The sequence below is a fragment of the Athene noctua genome, chromosome 5 (assembly GCF_965140245.1).
Source record: "Athene noctua chromosome 5, bAthNoc1.hap1.1, whole genome shotgun sequence".
NCBI classification, from domain to species: Eukaryota; Metazoa; Chordata; class Aves; order Strigiformes; family Strigidae; genus Athene; species Athene noctua.
In genome coordinates, this window is record NC_134041.1 from 7,975,745 (window position 1) to 7,996,848 (window position 21,104).

The 21,104-nt window shown below is 37.3% G+C and overlaps 1 protein-coding gene across 1 annotated transcript in view; it reads left to right on the forward strand.

Annotated features, from left to right (window-relative positions):
* FAF1 (Fas associated factor 1) overlaps positions 1–21,104 on the forward strand; it is a 170,695-nt gene that overhangs the window by 135,156 nt on the left and 14,435 nt on the right. The window contains exons 14-18 of the mRNA XM_074906243.1: positions 2,067–2,203; positions 4,753–4,841; positions 15,044–15,124; positions 15,511–15,588; positions 19,683–19,898. Of these exons, the coding sequence (XP_074762344.1) occupies positions 2,067–2,203; positions 4,753–4,841; positions 15,044–15,124; positions 15,511–15,588; positions 19,683–19,898 (601 nt within the window). The remainder of the gene's footprint in view (positions 1–2,066; positions 2,204–4,752; positions 4,842–15,043; positions 15,125–15,510; positions 15,589–19,682; positions 19,899–21,104) is intronic.

Consider the following 21,104-nt stretch of genomic DNA (forward strand, 5'->3'; position numbering starts at 1 on the left):
TAGGTTCTATATAGTCAGCCAGAAGTTCCACATATAAAAATTCATCTCCTGGAACAAAATATTTGGGAAATCTTTTAACATACAGAAATACAGACTTCATTCAGAATTCTCTGCATACAAACCCCATACCTATAAAAGCATATTTTGACTCTGAGTTATGGGTTGACTAATTGAATTGATTTTATTTGAACTGATTAAAAAAACCCAACCAAACAAAACCCAACACCTTTGACTAGTGCAACTAGTATTGTAATAGTCTCTTTAGTTTTCTTTCTTCTAACGTTATTCTCTACAGCACTTTTTCACTTCAGTTACATATTTTGTTTTCCCATGAAACTTGAGTGCTTTTCGTCTGTGGCATGTTGAAGACTGTTAAACAGTTTTAATACACAAGTTTCAGAATTCAGCTCACTTGTCCGCTGTCTTTATTACTTCTCAGAGTGAAACCTTGAACTCACATAAGTCATTTTGCCGTGGAAGATCACCACTGATGTCTCTGAGGCAAAAATTTCACTTATGTATTTTCACCTTGAAAAGCAAACATCAAAAAACATTATTTAGCTTAAGTGTCTGTAAAGTCTGCACATATAAACTCTTTTATTTTATCTTTACCAGATGTTACGTCTCTATGTAGCTATTTCTGATATAGCAGTCTCTATTTGGTGGTTTTGACATTGTTTGTGTGTGATCATTCTGAATTGCAAAAGACAGAATCAAGGAGGCAAGGAAAGGTATTTGCCAGTATCATTTATGGCTTTGAAATACTCACTATGGCTATAGCTACACTAGAAATTGTCTCTGAAAAGGGTTGATTTGGGTGTTTTTTTCTGCTTCATGTGCCTCAAACAAGCCCAGTGTTGTACTCATCAGCTTATCAATTTTTAGCCACTTTTTTAGATACTACATATAGATTAAAAAAAAAAAAAAAGATTTAAAATATTTTCAGTATCTTTGAGAAGAAATTACTTGAAGCACTTGACATTTTAATGCAGTTTGTCTTTTCAAATAGATTTGGCTTCTAATGCATGTGACAACAGGACTTTGCTCTTCAGTCAGAGCATACATTTCAGAGTAGTTGTTACCTAAAATATTATCATAAGGCATAAGAAAACACACGATTTAAGTTGCCTTTCATGAACATAATTAAGAATTAATAAGCCTGTACCAGTGGCTAGTCCTCAGAATTTCCACTGTTTTGCCTTTTGTGACCTGTGTTATTAAAAGTCCATTATTTTTACAGACTTTATTAAATTGGATCTTATTAAAGCATTCTATATTTGCATTTGGTCTTTCATAATTCATTATTATTATGACATTTACTTTTTACCATCAGATCTGAAAACATATCATAAGCTACCCTTTTCTCTTGAAAGAAATGCTAATTTCAAACAGTCCTCTAATGGAAGAGAAAAGCTTTATCAGTTTTTTCATTTATTCAAGATCGTGTTAAGAATACTAATGCTAGACTTCTGTATGCTAATATCCAAGAGCTTTTTTGGTCAAAAGCTTAGAATTATTGTTTTTTAGACCACACTGCTAAGTATGTCACTGGCAGGGCACTAGTACAAAAGAAAACACAATTCTGAAGTACCACGTTTTAATTCTATGACTGATAAAAACAATTTCTTGATCTTTCATGATTAAATTATGCTTTCTTGTGAAATTATACTGTTTTTATACTTCACCATGTTTGCTACATTACGACTCTACTTAGCTTCTCTTTAGAAGTTTTTAATGCTTGATTTAGTGTTATTATTTCGGGAGAGTTAGTTTTGAATTATAGCCTGCAGTATAGTGTAACAGGAAATGGAATTCTCCATCAATTAAATCACTGTCTCAACTGGTTATTAATTGTTTTAATTTAGACAATCTGGGGTCTATCATATTTGTAGATATTTTCATAATCATAAAAAGGGATAGAGAGCTCTAGAATGGAAGGCAGAAGCCTAGATGTTAAACAGTAAATAACACTCAGTTGAACTGCTGAAGTTAGTTTTTTTAAAAAAAAAATGCTCATTTCAAAACCACCTCTACAATGTTAACTTTTTTTTTTTCCCCTCACATAGGTTTCTGACAATGTGCACTAGACACTTCGGCAGTGTTGTAGCCCAAACAATTCGAACTCAGAAGACAGACCAGTTTCCACTTTTCCTTATTATTATGGGAAAACGATCATCTAATGAAGTATTGAATGTAATACAAGGTACAGTTCTCGCTTTATATTAGAAGTATTTCTTGTGTAAGCATTGAAACTGTTAGACATCTCTGCTAACCATTTCTTTTTTAAGATGTTCAGAATATGAATTTATTGCACAAAAGACACTTTCAGTTGCCATGATATAAATAGCTACTATTCATAAATGTATTAACATGGTATTACAATTGAAGTTGCCATGACTGTAGTAGAATCATACTTTAAGTTTTTAATTTTTTTAAAGTAGAGGCCAAATTTCCAAAATAAGGAGCTACACTTAGTTTTCCAAATTTATATCCGGACATATCCCCGATTTCCTAAAGATTTTGGCTGCACTTTTTATGTAGTGCCAGAATGCATTTAGCTCTTTGTTTAGTTCCTTGTTAATATGTGGACTCCTGTTGCATGTAGTGGGTGAACATTTGAACATGAGTTGCTTTTTCAGACCTGCCTGCAGTGTTGAGACCCCAAATCAGATCAGAATTTAAGTTACTAATATAATTTCACATAAATGAAGCTTTCTGGCTTACATGAGCAGTTCTTTCTGTCATAACCATTCCTCTGATATCACTGACAGCAAGATGACTTAGATGTGGAGTGATGCCCTTTGACTGCTGTTCTCAGTAACTCTTCAAATTAAAATACATCAAAGAATAGCTGCCTCTCATTTCTTCTGCTTTCTCCACAAGTTTGCCTTTATGACATTGTGTCCTTGTTTATTTATTGCTTATATCTAGCAATCTTTATTCTAATCTCCTTGTTTTCCTGAGGAAGTTCAGCCTCGTGAAATACTGCCTTTTGCAGACAGCATTACTGTTCCTTTCTGCATATGGGATTAATAATTTTCTTGAGGAATCTGCAGTGCTCCTCCTTCCCATGAAATAAATTGTTAATTTTGCATAGATTTTTTTTTTTTCTCCTTAGTGCAAGGTACAGCACAGCACTAATTCATGATACTTCTGTCACTTATAAAACTTACTTCATACAAATAATTTTATAAACAGATTTTCTTGGTTTTATGACTCTGCAGCATAGTCCAGCACCTGTTATCCCACTGAAGTTGGTGGTGTTTACTGGCTTAAATTACTTAAGTGTCTTAGCAACTTGGTGACTCAAAGTCATAATATAACGCAGCTTTAGATTATGAAGTAATATGAATTATTTCATTGCATTCATTAAGCTTTAATGATTTATCAGGTTTTCTGCAATCTTTTGAACTAAACTAAAGTTATCACCTATTACAGCCTTACTTAAATTTATCCTTTAACAAAAATCAAGCGTGCTGTCCTTATTATTTTCCCATGAATTGGGACACTGGTATCTTTTAACAATATGCCCTCAAATGAATGGTAGTTTCTGAAGTCATGCGTGTTGTAGCATGCGGGTTAACATTTTCTGCTAAGGTAGCAAATGCTAGAAATGGGAACAATGAGGGCCTTTCAGGGCTGGGTGAGAAGGCATGTTTACAGAAGAGATATAACAATATAGAAACTTAAGTCCCAGTGGCATTTATTGAAATGCAGACTAAGGTTTGCTTTCGATTTTTATTTTTTCCTGGGGTTGGAAACTGAGGACAGTTTTGTTTTCTTTAGTGGTACTGTGGTTTCTGGTTAGTTTGCTCCTTTTAAAATTTTGACCAGTATCATCTAGCTATAAATCTAGCCCTTGTTGGTATCATTCTGCTAGGGTCCAAAGGCTGTTTAGGCTGGCAGATGTTAAGAGTTTATAATTTTTTACTATTTCTTATGGTCTAAGATCTTTTAACTACGATAACAAGTGGCTCTAATGGGTAGTCTAGTCTTAAGAGAAACCAAAGACTGAGTGCATCTTGATAGGAAATTAAACTAACCTTTCAGTCTTACTGAAAACTGGAGGCATGCTGGTAGAAAAATGTGAAGAGGTATCTGTTTTCCAATGCATGTTCTGTGTGTCTTGATATACACAGGTGACTTACTTTTACACTATTATTAGCTTTACAAGCTTTATCAGAAGTAAATACACTGAAGAGAATATATTATAATATTTTAATTTTACTCCTAGTTATACCTGAACAAAAGTGCATGCACACACATCTACTCGATTACTGTATTCTGTTTTTTTCCTTTTTTTTTAAAACCAATCCACTTGGATGCTGCTGCCAACGTCCTGCCTTTTGTTACATGACTAAGCAATTGCTTCAGTCTCCCTGATTATACCTGGGAATTCTAAAACTGTGAAATCGATTTCAAGTCAGGGAGCCCCAGGTATATTACTTTCCTTTAACATCAGTGATTAAAAGAAAAAAATAGTTATTCCATGAAAGCACAAAAGCAATTGTTCAGATTTGAACCACTGAAAATTTTAGCCTATGATCAACATTTGTTTGTAAAAATAATTTTGAATTTTCAGTAAAAAGACAAATGAAAAGCATTCTGCTGAGATACTTGCATTTTCTTCTCTCTCTCTTTTTTTTTTTTTTACTTAATCTGGCTATTTCTTATGAATTAATTCTAAAATTACTTCTTTTTTGTTTAATAACTTTAATGATATGAAGTTCAGCTGTCTTCCTTTGTTGCTAGGTAACACAACAGTGGATGAGCTAATGATGAGGCTGATGGCTGCAATGGAGATCTTCAGTGCCCAGCAGCAGGAAGACATAAAGGATGAGGTGAGCACTGAAAGTTACTGCAGATGCCTACTGGCTTCCACAGATCACTGGGGATGAAAGTTACCCAGATCTTTCTTTAGCCAGTGAAGATGAGGTTGATGTGTTTTAGTGTCTCGTCCATCATAAGAAATTAAAAACATTAAGTCTCCTTTGGGTATTTATTTGGGGGTCTCAAAAAGCCTCCTTCTTATTTGTCTTGTCATTTTCAGTTTGTTTCCTTTTTCTAAATATTAGTCATGAGTAACGTTTACATTTACAGTGGTATTATAGAGCTCAACATGCTCATACAAGGAAACAATAATCAGATTTTTTCCCAATGACCAACTCCAAGTCATAGGTAGAAAACAAAAATAGATTGATGTATGCATTTAAAAGGGGATTGAAAAGCAATCCGGAATGGCTCCAGTACTGAATCACCATTCAGAACAATGCAGAATGGGTAAGTGATGACAAGACTCTTCAAAAACAGTGTTTCAATTACACAGAAGTAGACACAGTGAGGTATACAGTTGAAAGATGTTTATCTGTTACTCTATAAATTGAGAGTGACATTTTGAAGTAATGAAGTACTTAAGAATTTATAATAATAGTTGTGTTGCCATTCAAGATTATTCTTATCCTGCTGTATAGACATTGATTGACAATAATTCACTAAAGAGATTCTTCACATTTAAATCTTCTGTCTCATTAGTATGAGATTTACCGATTATGGTTATAATAATATGAAGGCATGGTACCTGCACAGTATCTGTAGTTCCTTTTTTTTTCTCCTTTATTTATGCTACCTATAATTCATTGGTAAAGAAATTGACTTTAATTTTGTTAATACAGAAGACAAATTTTAATATGGGGATTATAACAAAAATCCAAGTCACAATATAATTGAATTTTTTTATTGCGTTTTAAGAGGAATATGTCAGTTATGGTTTGTGGTTTTTTTAATGCTTTAATAAGGTAAAATTCACATCACAGATGAGTCCCAAGTAAACGTTCAGAACTGAAAACTATAAAAGCTGATAGGAAGGAAGAAAACAGAAGGAAAGAAAAGCTTATGAAGGCAGAGAGATAAGAGCAGATAAGGGCCAGGAGAAGGAACTTAGAAGTAGGGGAGTGATAGAATTGGAACAGAGGGAGGAACATGAGACCGGAACATCATTGTTCAGAGCACAGAACATCAGTATTTAGGGGAGAAGAAGGTGGGGGCAGGTGAGATAGTGATAGACCTGTCTTAAGAGGATAAAACCAAATGGATTTGCAACTGAGAAACATCTGGGTGCAAGAGAAACAAATCTTTAAAGAAAGAGAAGATGCAATAACCTTGAGGGCATGATCACAGAACCAGCAACTGGCTTCTGCATTCTGAGCTGCTGTCAGTCCTTCACTGGATGGCCAAGAACAGTGACAGCCCAGTAACATATGTCCCCACAGTGGTGATACAGATGTCCCCTGACTTCTTATGTAGGGGGAATGGAAAATTAATTTTTATACATTCCTCTAAAATCTACCTTTGTCCAAGTCTTCTGTAGTCTTTTCTCACATTCCTTTTGTTTTTCTGTCACTGAAAGCACCAGTGACATTTCTTCCCCAATGGGAGTTTTTTCTAACACACTTTGACATTCAGAAAACGAATGGAAAATTTCATAAACTTCAGGGGTGGATTTCTAGATGCTATGGGTTCTATCCACAAATAGAATATTTACTTATACCTTGGCTCCACTTGTTACAAGCACACTGAAAAGGTGATCTCAGACACTTTCGCCTTTGAAGCAGAAAGTTTAAAAACAAAAAATAACCTTGCTTTATGAAATTACTATTCCAGAGAGGGTGTATTTGACAAGCAGTCTGTGTTCAATAGAGGGCTTTAGCTTGATAAAAAAATATTGCCTTTTTGTCGTTTGCTATAGAACATGTAGCTTTCTTGTAAGTCTTGTACTTGACAACTTTGTTCAAACATCAACACCTTTTCTTTTTATTTAAGGTCTTACTGCAGTTGGTGCAATTTTTCCCCTAAATATTACAATAGCAAACAGGATACAGAGTCCGGTTTCTGTTACTGTTTTCTTAATAGCAACAATAAGTCATCATAAAACCACAAGAAGATAAGCAGAAAGTTCTTTTGTGTTTCAAAAAGAGAAGTCATCTATATAGCTCTGCTGTAAACAGAAGTGTGTGTGAGAGAACTGGAAACACTTGTAAATAACAGCATGAAATCATTAATGAGTCAGTTTATGCAGCTGAACTTCTCCACTTTGGGTTTTTAACTTGCATGCACATGAAAGCTTCCAACACAGCTATCCGTACTTCTGTTCAGCACAGCATGTTTTGCAGTGCCCTCTGATGGTTATTTTGGTACAGGATGACTGTTACCACTGCCAGCTACGGCACAGGTGATCGCCGTGATGATGGCTGTCGCTGCCCAGGCATCACTTCAGTCGGCTCCCTGTCCCCAGTCATCGACTATTGGCGTAGGCAGGATGCTCAGAACAGCATCACTGACGTATCTCACCTGAGCGAAGCGAGTCACTTCATTACCTGGTGCTAATACCATGGTTAGCTGAATCCTGTGCTTTTGTATCCACCAAGTATTAGTAAAACTTACTGGTGTAGCCTCATAAAATTTTAATAAAGCAAATTTGGGGCACATTTCTATAATGTCAAGTGCTAAAATACTGTCATTTAACCAACAATTGGATTCAATTTTAGATTTCTAGATTGTGTTTGAGCTTTTTATTGCTTAATTTCCAAAGAAATACCTTAAAAACACAGAGGTGCCTATGCGTACTCATAGTAATCCAGCTTACCTGTCCTGAGGTACGGTGGTGTGTAATTTAGGCACCCATTTTCTCTCCCAAACTTTCTTAGAAGGAGATCAATCTGCTCTCCCATTCTTTTCCCAGCCCCTCCAAGGCTTCTGGTTCAGTCAGGAACCATTGGGCCCGTTGCTGCCTGTCAGCTGTGGGGACCAGATGACATTTTGGAAACCTCCTGCCCCTCTGAACCACAGTGTTGATGTGCTGTTGTAGATACCCGGTCTAGCTGTCGTGCTGTCTGCTTTTATAAGTTTCCTACTTAAATTGCCATAGTAACAAGTCACAAATGATAAAATATGACCATCAGCATACTGATGTGCTCGTGTGGCACTTCTGATAAGAAGCGGCCGATGGCGAATGAAATGGTGTGTTCTGTGGCACCACCGGCAGCGAGGCCAGTTGGCCGGGGTACAGTCCCACCCTTGTCAGGTCAGTCAGGTCTCAGGTCTGAAGTCCAACCTCAGGCTGTGTATGCAAAATTACTCTGAGGCTACACTAACGATTTCATAGGTCTGATGGACATGTTTTCCTTTTCTAACCACGTTTGCTCCTCCTGCCCACACTACAAATGTTGATACCTTAACTGCTGTTTAGGCAGTGGGCTTGGGGATTTTTGCAAAGAGGAAAAAAACCTCCACTAAGGAGTTTCTCCTGTAAGCAAAAGGGAGTGTCTCAGAGCAGGGACAACAAGCCTCTGCCACTGTTGATCAAGGTGTGAACTGAGATTTTTCAGGGACTGACTTTGAAAAGAGCGCATAGTATCAGTTCCTCTTAAGTGTCAGTGCCTGGTGCTGGACTTAAGAAAACAAATAATAATTGTAAAATATCATACACCCTGGAATGTCCATTTTTAAACACCCTGTTGGCTTGCTTGCTTTAATTGGATAGTTAAGTAATCATCTCAGCATGGCATGATGGGCCCAAATAGATCCGAGTTAGTTCCTTTGTGAGATTAATGTGAAGAGATACATGATTAAGTCCTGGCATTACAGCACAACACACCTGTTCTGGGCCGATACTGAACATTTTTTCTCCATTGCCTGAGGAGGAGGCTTCTCAAAGGATTACAGTAACACTTTTTGACAAGCTTATACAGGGTGGAGTTTCCATGTAATGACAGGGCTCATTTGACGATGTCTCAGTAATGCATTCTTTTTATTTTTGCTGTCAACATTTATTACTGTAGAAGCATTGACTGTTACACAGCTGGTCCAACTTGTCCACATTTAAGTAACAGTAGGTCTCTCATCGTGTTTATTTTTGTCGTTACGCAACACTAGCACTCCTGCTCTCGGATTAGACTTCAAGTGGAATTGTAATACCCGCAGTTGCTTCAAAAACCTTCTTATTTTCACAAATATCAATAAAAACCTGAAGTTTACTTTAAAACTATGCCTGCTGGCGCAGTTTTATTTAGTGTAAATGAGAGATACTTAATTTTTAAATTGGAAAAACTGTTGTAAACAGACTCTGACTGAAGATAAACTGTAGAAAAACGTAGACCTGCACAGTCACCGTCTTTGCTCACTGATCTTGGGTGACTCTTCTTCCTAGATACTGCTACAGTGTGAGGAAAATGTCGGTCCTTCCTGACTAACATCTGAATGAAAATTTAAAAAAATATGTAAAAGTAAGCAAAAACTCCAAACCAGCAACATAAATTCACCTTCTTTTCCCTGCCACAGCTATTTGCAAAAGTATGCTTGTGTATCCATCCCAGCACTCTCTTGTGTTGGATGGGGATTTACTGGCCAAGTGTTATTTTCATAACTTTGCAGTAAGAAGCTTGGTATCACCATGTCTTCCTCCTTTTCTGCCTCACTACTGTCAAGTGTAAGGAATTTCCTTCTTTTTTTTATTTATATTATAACGTAACAGGTTTAGCTTCCAAAGGTATATCTCACAGCCACAAAGGAAGCTAAAGAGGGTTGGTCCTAGTGCATTTTCTCTTAATCTATGGTCTGTTCATCTTTCCCTCCTTCTGATCAGTTCCTTTTCTCTGCTCCTTACCTGCAGTTCTGTTCTCCAGTTAGAGGATGGCCTGAGTGCTTCCATCAGCTGTGCAGGAGACCCCTGCAATTTCTGTCTAGGCGCTGAAGCTCACATTAAAATCAGTAGAAATTAGGCATCTGAATAGCTTTGATAATCTGTGTTCCATCTAACACTGTCATGGGTATCATGGTATATAGCATTTGCACAACAGGAGGTTATGAGAATAAATACATGAAATTCATTAAATTCCAAAGCGCAAAAACATCATGGTGATGACAGCCATCTAACGAAGATTGTGATTTAACCCCCTCAAAAATCCAATTAGCACATTTACTAATTATTACTAGTTATAACTAATTAAACTACAGTAATCAAAATTTATTTGATTAAATTTTCCAATTTTGTATTTGTAATATGATAGCACCCCAAACGATCGGTTTCCCATTGTGCACTTCACTGCACTGACACACCAGCAGATACGAGTGCTGCCTTCGAGACTTTATGGCCTATTTTGAACTTTGACTAAATACAAGATAGCAGCAGGGGAAAGGAGGACGATGAAATGAAAGTATCTCTAGTTCAGATGGTTTTTCAGCTATATGTGTTGATGGCTCCAGTCACTTGGTTTCTCTTAAACAGCAGCTTTCCCTGTTATACAGCCCAGGTAGGCAGATGTTGTAGCAGGACTGGCTGGCTCGTTTCCCACGAAGAGTCACTGCAGGACTGCTTCTTGAAGATTTTAGGTTTATTTTCTTTCTCGTCGCTTAAGGTAATTCCCAAAAATCAGTATCTGGAAATGGGCTTTCAGCCTTCAATATAGACAGGCAGGTTCCTTCGGTGGTTCTGCGTTGTTCTGCCCTGTCCTGCCTCCCTGCCTGTGGTTCTGCCTCCGCAAAGACATTCATTTGTTTTGTCTTCATCATTCTCATATGTCCAACACATTCTGTGTACACTTTTTTTCCTTCCATATATTCCCCATTGTGTATGTTTAAGTTATACAATGTGCAAGTCTGTCATCTTAGTGAGTCAAATTAATGCCTTTCTTGTACTGGTTTGTTTGGACAAAGGGCTGTTTCTCTTTAACACTCCCCTGAATAGCCTTAAGCACTTGTAGATTTTAATTTCAGGAGTGGTTCAGTGAAATGAACTGTCTTTCAGATAAGCATTCAGCATTTGTAAATACACTTTTTTTTTTTTTTTCTGTCTTGTAACCGCCATTTACTCACTGATGCTCTGAGAAATGTCTTCTGCTCATGGTTATCTTCTCAAGTTCTGTCTCGTCTGATTTTACTTCACAGTAAAACTGATCTCTGAGAGCAATGGAGAATTAAAGTATAATGCATCTCCCTGCGACAAGTCAGGTGCAAAGCTGATTCCTGGGGTTAAATCATTAAATCCTCCCTTCAGAGGAGGGACAACAACAATAAATAAAAAAATTCCCAGGGGGGCTAATGCTGACTCTTCCAGCAAAATATCCCATCCAAAAAGCCAAATGTGTTGTGTCATTTTGTCCTTGTAGTATCTGCAGGAGAAGAGGGCATTGCTGTCCTGAACACATTCAAGAATCCCTTTTCCATCATCCTGCATCTGAAAATGCCTGCTATTAGGTGCTTCAGGGGTAACTTCAAGAAATGGTTTAGGGAGTAATTATCGGAGACAATTATCCTAAATTTCTTCTTAACCTTATCTGCAAGTTTTTCTTAGTCTTGTATTACTCAAGGCAAGGTTTTATCTCATCCACTCTAACTGTCTCATGAATATAAGTGTACTGTTTTTGTAGGACTTTGTATCTGTAATACACATAATAAAAGAAAATTCATAGCTGAAGAATACATTCTGTGGATGAATACATTTATTATTTTTTTAATTATCAAACTTTCCACTGAATGTCCCCCCTGTTGTTGCATTGTCAAAATGGGAAAGCAGAGATCTGTGACTTTCCCTTTAAGGAGCAAAGGAGAGTTGTCTCCTTGTCTCATGCCCAGAACCCCTGGGATGTGGATGGTTTAAATTCACACCAGCCTTCAGTCGCTGCTGTGGAATTCAGAAATGCTGTGTAACCCTGTTGCTGATGAAGACTTTCTGAGTGACCCAGGATAAGCCATTGTCTGTTCACACCTTTGTTTCTTGAAAAAGGAAGATGGCAATTTTGCCTTTATTGTAGAAGTCTTGTGGAAAAACATTTACTGATGCCAGTCAATGTTGCAACTTATGTAGGGTTTAACAGGAAAGTTGTCAGCTACCTCAGATTTTGTTGATGACATAACATGACATTTTAAAAATTAATTACTAGTGGTAAAACTAGTCTCTTCATGTGTTCTTTGTTAGTGCAATGAAAAATTATCTGCAAAATATTTTCTTCTACTTTTCTTGTCACCATTATGAATTTTCTTGTGTTGCTTTCTGGTGAACTTGAATCATACTTTGTATTGTTTCTCTAAGGAAGAGATGACTAAAATAGCAAACTGCATTACAAAAAGCAGAACTGCTTCATCTAATGTTTTAAATTTGACCAAGGTGTAACAGAACCAGAAAATATTACAATTTCGCCATAATGTCTGTAGAGGAGGTGGTTACTGTCGAGTGTGAGCAGTATTAATAAGACACAGAAGTAGGTACAAAGAGACATTTCACAGGATTACATCTGCTTCTTACCTAAAGAAATCTGGATTCCAGATTTGTTTTTAAGGTCTGTTTCAGTATTGTTTCAATGCAGTATAGAGCTCGGTGGCACGGTCATTTACTTTTAGATGTGGCTCACATATTTCTATGAGGACCAGGCAGTCATGCGTAGTAATTCTTCACATTCCTGACATCTTTTTCATAATCCACTTTCAGGATGATGATAACTGCGATGAATAGCAAGGAAAGAATTTATTTTCTTTTAAATGCCTGGAATTCATGTTTAGATTCTAGTTGTAGAATCTATAGTGTCAGTATTTTTGCAGTTGTCATCCAGATTATATAATTTAAACCTATTTCAAAAATTCTTCAGTGAAGCTCTCTGTAGGTAAATGAACCTGTGCTCATGACAAGTAACTTCTATAACTTCCTAGAGTTTTCTAGACAGCTTGTAAAATGTAAAATAAAAGCCAGTACTCAAATTTTTATAACTCTGATTAGTATATTTTTGGAATAAGTTTTAATAATTTTAATAAATTTTTAAATTTTGCTTTTTGAGAGTTGGTTTTGGGTTCGGGTTTTTTGGTTTGGTGTGATTGGTGGTTTTTTGTAAACTAAAGTAACTATATGATAATTGGTAGCAGTCTTTGATGAAGGAAAGAGCCTGTAGTTGCAATAGTTGCATCTGATCTTTCAGGCATCACTGACTTGTGTGACCTTTGAAATTCAGTTAGTATGTAAAGTTAGATGTGGTACATGAAACTGCAAAACATGAAAGTTAAATAGCTTCTCTCTGAAATAATCCTTGTTATCTTTTTAAATGCTTGTCCTCCCACAGATTACTTGAAGTCATCTTCCTTTAGTAAACTGATTTGAGAAGATAGTTTTGATTCTCACCATTCTAAGATAAATTTATGGTATGCTTATGGAAATTCTCAGTATAGATAGTACAGAACTTTTTCCTTTACCATTGCATTCCATCTGTGTATTCAAGAAGCTTTCCTCATTTCTGGATAACATAAAAATCAGAGCTGTTCAATTATTTCAACACCCCTCTTTTCAGAAATGGAATATTAATGTAGGATAGTTTCTGCTATCAGATTTGAGTTCATTTTCGAAGGCATTCCATGAGCACAGAACATAAAGCTTATCAAGGTCCAGAGAAGCCAGGAAGGGGAACTGGTTATTCAGTGGTTATTGTCCTTCTTATATTTTGCAAGAACTACTTCTCCTTGTGTCTAGGCCCTGCTGAACAAAGTGATGGTTTCTATATCTTCTGTGAATGAAATTTAGGACACACTGATTGTAGAATAATCTTGGGTCCTGTTTCTATAAGGAAGAAGATTTCCCTCTAAAAAGATCTTGTTACTTTTCAACTGGAGGTTGTATGCCTTTTTCTGCAATTTGTCCTTTCCTCTTGTGGTTGCATGCTACTTTAGAGCTTTTTAACCACTAATAAGTTAGTTTTGTTTGAGGAATATCTTGGTGTGTTGTGTGACATGATAATAACAGTTAATGTATGCTCCTCCCATTTAGAATTGAATTTTTACAAAACAGTGAAGTTCTAGGGAGAAAATTATCACTTCTCAAAATTACTCCTTTATATGGAATAAACCTTGCAGATGAATGGGAAAATTAATGTAATTCTTCAAGAAGCAGTAGGTAATAGACTTTCCTTTCTGTGAAATACAGGGGACAGATTACCCCAGTGCAAGTGCTGTGTTACTGGTGACTACAGGTGACTGTGCTGAGCATTCTCACAGCTAAATCTTATTGATTTTTGTAGGGACCAGTGCAGCCTCTGCAGGGCTCTGGGAGGATTATAAGATGTAAGAGGAGTAAGCACAGGGGAGCAGATGCTGTCTCTGGCTCCAGGGGCAGAATATGAAGCTATTGATTGTATACTTTGCTTTATCAGACATCACCCCAGTGCAGTTATTCCAGCTTTCGGGGATATCCACTTCTTGATCCCCCACCGTGTGGATGATGCCTCGCTTAGTCGTTCACATATTTTTAGTAAATCTTTATTTCTTTGTGCTGTGTTCATTAATAAGATAAATTGTTAGGTTTGCTGGCTTGAAGTTGGCATGCTAACCTCGTGTTTCTTGTTTGCCTGTATCTGTCCATTTGAGATGCTTCAGAGCAGGACTTGCTACTTTCTCATCTTTGTGTAATATTCAGCACTGTGAACTGAGGCCTCTGGATGATGTTTAATAGTCATGACCCTGGATGGATTGTGCCGAGGGCAGTTTTACCAGGGAAGGACCTGGGAGCAGGCCTTCTCTTGCAGGACAAGCCGTTACCTGCTGTCAGAGCAGAGAGCAAATTAAAATCCAGGTCTGTCCTCCCCTATTTCAAGACCATCCAAATTGTTAGCTGCAGGATTGAAATCCTCCCCAGCACCAGCCCACACATACCCCTCCAGAGACCCCCTCCCCACACAGCGGGCACAGGAGGAGGCTGCACCATTCCAGGGGGCTGCACCAGCCACCACCCTGACAGAGAATGGTGGGGCAAGAGCCTTGGTGCCAGATCCAGCCCTCGGGCCAGGGCTTGGACACGCCAATCCATTACACGGCAATTGAAACGTGGCTTTAGGTAAGTTGTCATTTTTAGAGCCAAGGTCGCCCTTGAGGCATTTCTGAACTCGTTTCTCCAAATATTTTGAAGTCACTGGGATTAAAGAGTGCTGATGAACATAAAGATACACATTGTATTGGTCCACTGTTTGCTGATATCTTTTGTTTCATTTTCCTGTTTTGTTTTTTTTTTCTTTAGGATGAACGTGAAGCCAGAGAAAATGTGAAAAGAGAGCAGGATGAAGCATACCGCATATCACTGGAGGCTGACAGAGCGAAGGTGCGTGCGGGGTGAAGCAATCACATGAATGTCAGGACAGGGATTTCTCCACAGTTGCTGAAATCTCTCTGGTGCAGAGGACTGCCCGCTGTCAGTTCTACTCTTAAGCCGAGATGGTTGCCATAGAGCCATTATTGCCCTCAGGTTATAAGATGGCACTAAGACTCGGATACGTCTTTTTGCTAAAGCAGTCCTGGCCCCATTTAATAATAGAAGTTAGGAAAGGAAAGATAGGAAAAGATCACTTAATAAATATCCTATTCCTTATATTAATGTCTACTGAAAAGGCGACAAGTTTCTTTGCTTTTATATAGCTAATACACGTCATTAAACACAGCTGTGGAAAGTGAGGTGATATATGTGTGATTGTTGTTTGTGTTTACTAGAGGGAAGCGCAAGAGAGAGAAATGGCAGAGCAGTTTCGCTTGGAACAAATTCGGAAAGAACAGGAGGAAGAGCGTGAGGTGGGATGTTTTACCTTTTCTGACAACTTTTTGAATTCCTGAAGCTTATGGATGCTGCAACTTATGTTCAACACACATTGCAACTTTAATTCAAAGTATACTTTTTATGTGAACTCAAACTTAAAAAAAAAAAAGTTATTTCTCACCATATATATAAAAAACATAGTGCAGCTAAATGGTTTTCATCCACTGTTTAACAGCTTTTTTTGTTCTACTATCTGGGTCACAATTACATCATCTGGGTCTGAATTTACAGCCAGATATTAGATAGAGCTGCTAACAGGAGATCCATGAAATGAGCTCCATAAACGGTGGAATCTTTGGGAATCTCTAACCTTGTTTCTGCAGGCACTCCTTTCAAAAGTAGAATACCATGGAGCCCTTTCATTTCTTCCAGTAGATAGCACGAAGCCTAGCTTCAGTTCTGACCTGACCAAACAAGTTGCCATATTTAATTTGGAAGATAAAACAAATTTTAAAAGAATGTTAAGGAAAAAAAAATCAAAAACCTAGAAAATTTGATTTATGGTACATTTTTAAATTTCTAGTCTTCGACAGAATCTTCCTTAGAATGAAAATTGTGTTTAAACAAACACTTTACATCTTTAGGCCTATATAAGAAATTAGAAGCCATGTGCTGTGAAGAGTACCTCAGACTCTGTTATTTTGTAAATTTTCTTAATTTTGTAGATTCTCAGGGTCCCAGTGCCTATCAGAGATGGCTCCTGAAGCCTCTTTCAGGATCTAGGCTAGCTCCTTTCCTAGCTGTGTGTCTGTGTAGGTATTTACATAAGGCATCATATACACAAATTTACTTATATTAGTGCCTTCCCCTTTATCGCCTCCTGGCAAATACAAAATGTGATAAAAAGGGATATAGCCATGTTTCTTCCCCTGAAGTCTCACCACATTTCAAAGGACAGGTAAAATAGACTAGTCATTAAAATATTTCCATTCATTCTGTGAAGCTCTTGGAATATAAGTCCTTACAGAACTTCTGTGAAACACAGTTGATACTTGAAAAGGATTTTGAACCCCTTGTATAAAATTTTCAAAATAGAAGTTATATTCACATATAAATGTCTTGACTGAAATCACGATTGACTGGGGGTTGTCCTTTGACTTGTAGGCATGTAAGATTCTGTGACGAAGTTACTAATGAATACAAAGCTATATCAGCATCCCTACTGAATATATATTTCCTGAGTATGTTTCCAATACTACATCAAATGTAAATAAAATATAAATGTTAAAGATATGTATTTGTTTATATAAAATATCAGTGTTTCAGTATTTTTGGTGGACTTCTTTTAATAGAACTTCTTTGCTTTGACTGTCATGGTTTATAGAGATTTGAAATAGAGATTTGAAATTGGGAATTATACTCTCCACTTAGTTAAGGTCCTTGGAACTCATGGAATCCTGATAAATCACAGCTTTGCTTATTCCCTGCTACACATGACTTAAATGTATACTTGACATTTCAGTCTTGTGTACTTTGCTGATGTATTATATTATATTTTGCATTATACAACTGCAAGAAAGTTGGCTATGAACACATTTATTATCCCCTGAGATAAACTCAATAAACAAACCATATGAGCAGTGCACTTGCATATATTTTTTGACCAAGATAATTGCATTAAAAAGCCTTAACCCTTTAAGCATACAAGAATCTTTTAAACAGAACTGAGTTGTAAATACTAAATTCAGCCCAAGCAGTAGTATTCAGTGGTTTGGGAAAGATGCAGTCCACTTCTTTTTTTTATCCTACAGTATCTGATGACTTATTTATCTTCTGTTGTTAACATAAGCCAAGAATGGAAGCTAAAACACAAGTGAAGGAGCAATGCATAAAATGGGACTGTGAGAATTGTGTCAAGAATAATTTTAAGATGACAATTCTGTGAGGTTAATAGCAATCAAACCTAAATCAGTACTGCAGCAGTAACAGACTGTTGAGCAATCAGTTCACACTCAGATGCAAGAAGTATCGTGGGGGGGTTTTTTAAGTAATTTTGCATGCATAGAAACAATAATTAATTCTGCTTTATTATATCTACTCCTGGACCTTTTCTGATAGCTTGGCCTTTTGGAAATCATTTTCTTATGCAAAGGCTGCAAGACTGGTCCATGTTATCAGAGTATACCTGAGCTTCCCTGTTTTAATGTAGAGTACAGTAATGAAAATAATAGGATGTTTGCTTAGTAGAACAAAAGGGATTTTAACAATAATGTTTACTAACACTCCCCATTTTCAAGTATACAGATTACTTATACTGAATTGTTCTGCAACAGTGTTTACTTACAGAAGTGGCTTTCCGTTCAGTTCATATATTTAAAATCTGACTGTTGAGCTAATTCACACACTGAACATCTTTTTATCAACAGACTGAAATTGCTTGTTCAGGTCTGTGGGTTTTTAATGTGATCCTTCACATCGCTGTTTTCTGACTTGGTTTGCTGGTACAGAATATCCATTGTAAATTGCCATTTTATGTTGAAGCCTTGGAGACTAGTTGCTTTGGGGAGCAACGCACTCTTTGCACAAAGAAAAGAGCTCTAATGAGCTACTGTTGTTTATTTTTCTATAATATAATTGATTGGGTTCAGTAAATAATGTAGCATCTGTTGTTATACTGTGTGGGGAAATGTCAAAACAGAAAGATAGTAAGCAGGTGGTTGAGAATGGAGAGAGAGAAAATTAAAATAGAATCTATTTAAAATATAATCTCATAGTAGATGAGCAAAAATGAACTCAAGTTCTATGTATAAATATTTATACTGAGATATAATTTGCTCAGAGGTTCGTGTGTAAGAAGTACACTATTTAAAAGCCTTTTAATCTTGCTTCTGCCCAGTCCTTTCTCCTTAATGTAATCGTTCTCCATCAGTTTTTGTTACTAAATGACCTTGGGGAGGTTTTCAAAGGCACAAGTAGCAACTGTGTATCTTGAAAGTTCCTTAAAAATCTGGGTAAATCCGTGCCTGAGTGCCTCTTCAGTTTGGAAAATTGGAAATTAGGGGTATTTTGGGGGAGGCAGTGTGATCGTGCTGCTTCTTCCATCCACTGGCATTCCCATTAACTGCCTGAAGTGAGGTGGTACTGTAACAAGGCTGATTTCTAAGCATGATCTCATTTTTAACAGATGCCAGTGCTTGCCCAAGAGTGCCTCAGTACCCTTGAAAGTCAAGCTCACCTTGTTCAGCAGTCTAATATTAGGCGTCAATTTTTTAAAAAGAACTTCTGATCAAAGTATTGGTGGTGTAGTAGCTCCCAGAGGCAGAGGACAGGGAACACAGACTTGGCTCCTGCCCTTAAAATCTTGACGTCAGCGATATACACAATGTTAGAAGGCAGACAATCATGTAATGTCATTGCAGTCTGGGGGCTGATTTCATGCAAGTTGTTGCAGAAAATGTGCACACCTGTGCTTGGAACTATCTTTCTGCACATAATAATAATTGCTTGCTTTAAATCTTAAAGCTCCCATTTCTGTTCTCCTGGTTTTCTTCTCTGACCATTCCTACTTTTATATGTACTCTATGTATCTAATGTACCTTCATGATGTTTTTAATTATGTCTTTTAACAGTGTTTTAGTTTGTTTATAGTAAATCTCCTGCGTGTATTTCTTTTTACTCTGAACTGCCACTAAGGGTCTTGCCTTTGCTGCAAATGGTCAGTTACTCTGTGCAAGAGAAAGGCAATTTGATAAGTGCTTTTAAATAAATACTTTTACTGCCTTTTAATTTATACCCCTTGAAGGAAGCGATTGGCCACTTGACAATTATTCTCTCATTCAATTTTTTCCAAGGCTTTCTGCCAAATGATTAAATTACTTATCCCCATCATGCATTAACTGTAGACCTAATAATATGTGTTATAAAGAAGGATTTATTTTAATTAATTGTCTGGTGGGCTATTATTAAGAAATGAATAAAAATTATTTTGTCATTGAGATGTAAAGCACATCTATGGCTCTGGAGCACTGTGGCACATCTTGAAGTTCTAGAAGAAATAAAAAGAAAAGCTTTCTGTGCTTTTATTCTGTTACTGGCATTGCATCCTAAATGGTTATTTTTCCTTCCTCAGGCTATCAGGCTCTCTCTTGAGCAATCTTTGCCTCCCGAACCGAAAGAGGAGAGCACCGAGTCCGTCAGTAAGCTGCGCATTCGGACGCCCAGCGGAGAATTCTTTGAGCGGCGTTTCCTGGCCAGCAGCAAGCTGCAGGTTGTCTTTGATTTTGTAGCTTCCAAGGGATATCCTTGGGAGGAGTACAAGCTGCTGGGCACCTTTCCGAGGAGAGATGTGAGTAAATGCACCTTTTGGGAATAAGTATCATGACTGCTCTGTGTTAGATGACCAGTATGTTATAGCATAGAAAGGTAAAGGATACGCCTGAATGTGTTAAGAGTGCTGCCAAGCTCTGTGGCTGTAAGCAAGCCGGGTGCTGACCTACCAATGCTATCATGTTACGGACAAAATTGCATTGCAAAATCTGTTTCTAGTGACGCTGTAAAAATCCTCCATTTCTGCAACAACCAAGTTGTGGAGTATAGTCGGTGAAAACTGCCTGAATATGCTGAGCCACCATCGCTCACACCCTGTTTTCAAGGAAGCCACGGTGATATTAGTACTCTGTGTCAGTCTGTTGTGGGCGGGTACTTCTGATCTTTCTGGTGTTGCCATTTTGATGCAATTTTATATTATGAACAAGGAAGGCTCAGTGTCAAGATAGTATAGTTATGAGCTAATCAGTACAATCTAATAAATTATTCATACACCTGTTACATGATACCGGTAAATAATCATTTGTATCTCCTCCCCTGAAATTCTAATGATGTACCTGCTCTGACTGATTTTCAAAATCCAGACTGCTTACAAAAGCCATCTAAATTCTGTTGATTTATCAAGTATTTATATACTGGTTACTAAGTTTCTTTGAATACATACCTATATGTTTTCTGCTGTATTACAAGTTAAATTTCATTTCTTAATTAGCCATTGTTACAGCAAAGGTAAAAGTCAGTGGGTCCAATTGTGCTGCAGCTACCTGGGGCCTTGCCTAAATGGTGAAGGTAACAGGTACCTCAGAGACGACAGAACAGAGCTAAGCAGCAATGGGTGAAGTTCAGCAGCTTTTTGGCCATACTGCCTCAGTACTGCAAATGAGTGGGGGCAGCTCTGGATCAGCTGGGTTTTTGTTTGCTGGGGGTGTCTCCGGGTGACTGGTTAAGCCATTTTTCATCAAAGGAGCTCAGTAACTTGGGTTGCTTTTCCATTTTGTTTCCCGTCACTGCCCCTGGAGGAAGTTCACTAGGAGTAAGGCTCTGTTTTGTACATTTGCAGTACTGTGTTGTAACAGATACCTCTTGCTTTATCATCTTATTTGTAAGTTATTTAAAGTGGCACAAGTACTCTGAAGGGGAAGAAAATAACGTCCTTAGCAAGACTACAATCTTGAGAGCGGATGTGATTTCTGACCACTTTTTGGCATAACTCTCTGAACAGGAT